Below are 5,203 nucleotides of genomic sequence, written 5' to 3'. Positions count from 1 at the left end.
GTATCTCTCAGGTCAGTTTAAGTGACACCAATGCTCTTTTAGGCTATTTATAAGGTGACATTCTTCCCCCTGGAGAACCAATGTAAGAGGCATTCTTTCCACTGACCATCATACAGTGAGCTGTATAATAAAGGCAGTGATGGAGCCTCTCTGTCCATGTTACTCATCAGACAGCGTTTTCCCTAACAGGGGTAAGTTTTCACCTCCCATTAGAAAATCACATGCAGCCCACTAGCTCAGACTAAGACAGTTTCTCATCCTCTTTCTGTTCCATATGCAACTATACCAGGGGCCTGTAGTCTAACATCCTAGTCTAACATCCTTTGTGTGTCCCACACAGACTGTGCTAGTCTTCTAATGCTACATCAGTAACAGGGCCTGACACCACAGCCCTGGTCTAATTACCTAACTTCAAGGGGTGTCTTCTTTCACCTCTGCCCGGTGCCATCCCAGCCTACTTCCTGCCAGGAGCCCTGATTCTCCACCATCTTTATTTATGGTGCATCAAGCCCATCTCTCCTCAAATCAGACCAAGCACTCAGTAATGTCTCTGATGACCCCTCCTCCTGTGCAGGGTGGTCTTATGTACCCCCAGTTCCAGTAGTTCTGTGTGGTTCCTCCCATGCTCTGTGTACATGATATCACTGCTACTTTTACAAGGTAATAACCAAGTTTCAAAAAACATTTGTGTGTATGTATAATGTATACAAATGTATATCGTTGTGTGACTACTGAGAAATATAATTCACTAACCATTTTTGTAGTGTTCTATTTAGCTTTAAAAATAAAGTACCCAACAGCAACACATAACATTTCAGGTGGGTTGAAGACCTGCTTCCTCATCCCACACTGTTTCCTCCTGTAGGATTGTGCATCCTGTAGTAATATACAAGCCAATAAGAGGAACCACAACATGTAGGAGTAAAGCAGACATTTTATTAGTGTGATGACAGGTACAAGTAGTAACCCAGTGGTGCATAAAAGACTGATACTGTTCACGGCTGTAAGTGCTGCAGGATTTCTTTATAGGATCCTATTCTATAGGATTTACTATAGAATCCCCTTTTACGCTACATAAAAGGTTATGTGGTTTTAGACATTCTCTAGAGAGAAAAAACGCACAGCAAGTAAATAAAAACAGTTTAGAGAATGGAGAACCACAATACATGAAATACATGAATTTTGTGGTTTTATCTGCAATGTTTTAAATTGTTGGCAGGGACTCTTTAAATGAAAATCAAAATAACTACTTTCTCTTATTAAAAAATAGTAGACACTAAAGAGAAGATAAAATTGTATTTAGTGGTAGAGCTGCTTGATGGTCAGCCAAACACTGAGTGCTGCCCTGGCTCAAAATGAAAAGTTTTTAACATCATCCTGCTGTTACTGCAATGAATATGATATCTTACTAATGTCAGGGTTTTGGCAGGGAAGGATCAGTCTGTTGACACCTTTGGATAAGTTAGTGAACAGCAGCCGTGTTGGTTGTGTGCTGATACATTTGAATTTTACAGATGCTACTTTCCCTGTTAACGCTGACATTTTTATTGTGAGTGGAAGTGGATTTGGAATGTTGCTTCTTGGTTTTACTACCATTACTACACTGCTTTTTAGATGATAACATTTTATTTGTATAGCTTCAAGAGTTTGTATAGGATATAATAATTCACATTTATGATTGAATTTTGGGGAAAAAACAGTCAAATGGCCAACAAATATTTATTTTAGTAGTATCCAGTACATGAATCACGCTTATCATGGGTGTATGCATCCTAACCATGGACTTGGAAAGTCAACTGATTTATTGAGACTCAACAAAGAATCATATGCTACATAAATATTGATAATGATTAGAGATGAGCGAATCGAAGCTGACGAAGTGCAATTCGATCCGAATTTGAGGAAAAATGTGATTCGCTCCAAATCCTAATTTCCTCGCGATTCGTGGTAACGAATCACAATTTTTCCTGAAATGGCGGCTGCACATGTGATGACTTTAGAGATTCCACTACGACTTGTCCCCATTCATCACCTTTAGTGCCCTGTATTCTTAGATAGTGAAACTCTATCTAAGAATACATAGTGCAGCGCTGCAACAGCAATCGCATTTGCCGTGTAGTACTTCTGCTATGTATTCTTAGATATAATTTCTCTATCTAAGAATACAGGGCACTAAAGGTGATGAATGGGGACAAGTCCCCATTCATCACCTGTAATTCCTGGACATTGTAGTGGAAATGCAGTGGACTGCAGTTCAGTTTCCCACGTGACGTCATATTTTGAAACTGAACTGCAGATGACCTCTGCAGTTCTACTACGATCTCTGGGCACTACAGGGGATGAATGGGGACTGCACTGCAACCACAAAATAGCCGAAATAACCGGAAATTGCCCTTTTTAGCGCAATTCGCTGCAAATAAATTCAGATCGAAGCAAATCTTTTCGGAAAATTCGGTGAACCGGCCAAATCGAATTTTCGGTCACATTACATATGCTCAGGTTCACATTACAAAAGAACTGTCTATGTTGCACCAGGTACATCAAAGCCTCAAAATGTTCAAAATCTCAAACTCTGGTAAAAGAGACCTAAATCTAGTTGCTCTGGAGAAAGATAGTTACGTTTATTTCCCATAAAATAAACCACTGTCACTAAGATGAAGCTAGGTTAATAATTCTTTACCGTTCAATGTACTTGTATAATACATTGGTTCTTTTCTTTACCTGATCCCAGTCGTTCAGAGACAGCAATAGTCAGGTACCTACACTGCTTTAACATTGTTCTGATGAATACACAAAAAGTCCTATTTATAAAGAATATAACTTGTATCCAGGATTTATAACACCAATGCACTACAGTAGGGTCTCAGCTACTTGCTGATATCTGAACAAAGTTTTTGTTGCAGGTGAGAACAGGAACTGAGCCCCAGTCTGTGACATATAAAGTCTCTTCCTGTGTGTAAACCAAAAAAAAAAAAAACAACTTAAAAACGGTCGCTGTAGCTATATAATTTACACCCCTGTTCTTCCAGAATACAAATTGTAGCTGATTTCATGTCTAATCTTAGAGGATGACAGCTACACTCCAGAAATTTGTTCAGTCCTTGGACTTTAAAACGCTTCCCAGGATCCTACAAATTCAGTCTGGATTTTATTATGGAGGTATGTATGACTGTAGTTGCTTGAAGCAGGTATTTCAGCTAACATATAATAGCAAGTGGGATTACCAAATGGAAAAAAACACTGCAGTAGGAGTTTAATAGTCTTTATAATTACATGTTTAATGGCTCTCTAAATAAGTTTCAGTGAAGTAAACTAGAAAATTAGGTATCTCTGGAAATGTGATGTTAACGTTCTTCAAGCTTGTTAGTAGAGATGCATGGTATTTCTGAGATATAAGGCTTTAATTGCTTTATATTTATAGCCGATGTTTGCTAGAGCAGGCACAGGCTTACAGGGTGATAGCTTTCAGTCTTTCTCAATTACAGAGCTTGTAACTCAATATATAATAGGAAACAATATCATGCTAATTCTTGTTCCTTGTTTGTTTTAAATTGAACTGTTTCTTTTCTGTTCCATTGAACAGAATACAATTTTGTATAACTAAAATGACATGGACAAACAACAGAAAACAATATGGGCTCTGTTTATAAAACTGGGAATCAGACATTCCCTCCCATCTTCCAGGTCCATGTATTTATTGGCAGTAATTGGAATGGAAGTAATTTCCATTAGCAATATCAGATTCCCTGTTATATCAATAGAGCCCTATAAGTATTCTGTTTTGTTCTTAAACAATGATTGAAGTTTTGTGCCTTCATAAAGTCTGTATTCAAAATATGACATGTATATGTTTATATCCAAATTTCGGAAAAAGCAGTACGTCAGAAACTGATATTTTACTTTTGTGTTGCATTTATATTTAATGAAATAGTCTTGTCTGACTTTTTTGAAGAACGATCCTTTTTGGATCTGTCCTGGTCATCCATTTTTTTTAATGGTAAAATGCTTTAATATTGATTAATATATTCCTCCTGCTTCACCAGCAGGATCAAGATTCACTAAGGAAGTTCAGGCCAGATACCATGGTGGGCTAAACTTGCAGGATTTTTTTAAAGTTGTTTTTGAAAGCCAGCAGGGGACCGCCACCATCTGTGATGCATCACAGATGATGGTGGTCTCCTTGTTTTTTGCAATATATGCACTGGTCTGGGACAACAATTTACTATGGTTAAATAGATGTTTGAATGGCAATTTTTTGAAAACTTTAAGGGACAGACACTAAAAAATTGAACATTATGGTTGATGATTAATTTAGGATACTGCTATCTCTGTTGTTGTGGTTTTACCCTGCTTTATACCTGCCTCTATACCAGTGCTGATACATCTACTGTCTGTACTAATTACATCCTGGAGGAAGCAGACCTAGTCTGTGAAATGCGTCGGATGATCCCTACATATGTAATCTGTACAAAGTATTCAGCCCATCAAGTATTCCTAAGTTATGATGTTATTTAACTTCCCCCGAATCATTATATGGGAGGAGGCATGTGTAAACTTTTTTTAAAATAATGTTAATAAAATATGACAAATTTATAATATTTGACCGCCGTTAAAGTCCCATTCTTTGACATTTTGGATATTATAATTGAACTCTCTTAGGGATGGTGACAGTATTAAGTAGAAATGAAATCGGACCAAAAATATTTACTTTATTAATACAGTTTAATATATTTCTGTAAATATATATATATATTTATATATATATATTTAAATATTTATTTAGACTTTTTAGTATGTTTGCCATTAACCTTGGGGCCGCATTACTCTGCCAGCAAATGCCCAGCATTGGGATCACTAAAAAGACCATTTTTACACTCCTTCATTGTACTCTATTGCTGTTTGAACTGCTGCAAAATCTGATTTTCCAAGAGAACATGACAGTGAACAAGTAAAGAGCTTATGTTTTTAAAGTGATGAGTGATCATGTTTCGAGATCTTTAGCACCAACAAATTACACAGACCATTGTCATAACTCTAACTGTCTTTAAGAGCAGCTCACTGCTACCGTCATAGTCTAATGTCTTTAACACAGTCTAGGGACATTTGTTTAGGGGAAGCTAAATTATTTACTTTGTTGGATGTGGGAGGAAACCAGGGTGCCCAAAGGAAACCCATGCAAACACAGAAAGGACATACAAACTCC

General features: G+C 37.2%; 1 protein-coding gene across 2 annotated transcripts in view; it reads left to right on the top strand.

Moving 5' to 3' along the window:
* The first annotated feature begins 3,024 nt into the window (after positions 1-3,024).
* THEMIS (thymocyte selection associated) overlaps positions 3,025-5,203 on the top strand; it is a 42,828-nt gene continuing 40,649 nt past the window's right edge. For both annotated transcript variants that reach the window (XM_072408881.1, XM_072408882.1), the window contains exon 1: positions 3,025-3,159. In XM_072408881.1, coding sequence (XP_072264982.1) covers positions 3,069-3,159 — 91 coding nt within the window. In that variant the 5' untranslated portion in view covers positions 3,025-3,068. The remainder of the gene's footprint in view (positions 3,160-5,203) is intronic.

This window comes from Pyxicephalus adspersus, chromosome 4 (assembly GCF_032062135.1).
Source record: "Pyxicephalus adspersus chromosome 4, UCB_Pads_2.0, whole genome shotgun sequence".
Classification (NCBI taxonomy): domain Eukaryota; kingdom Metazoa; phylum Chordata; class Amphibia; order Anura; family Pyxicephalidae; genus Pyxicephalus; species Pyxicephalus adspersus.
This window is presented reverse-complemented; position numbering and strand designations above follow the sequence as displayed.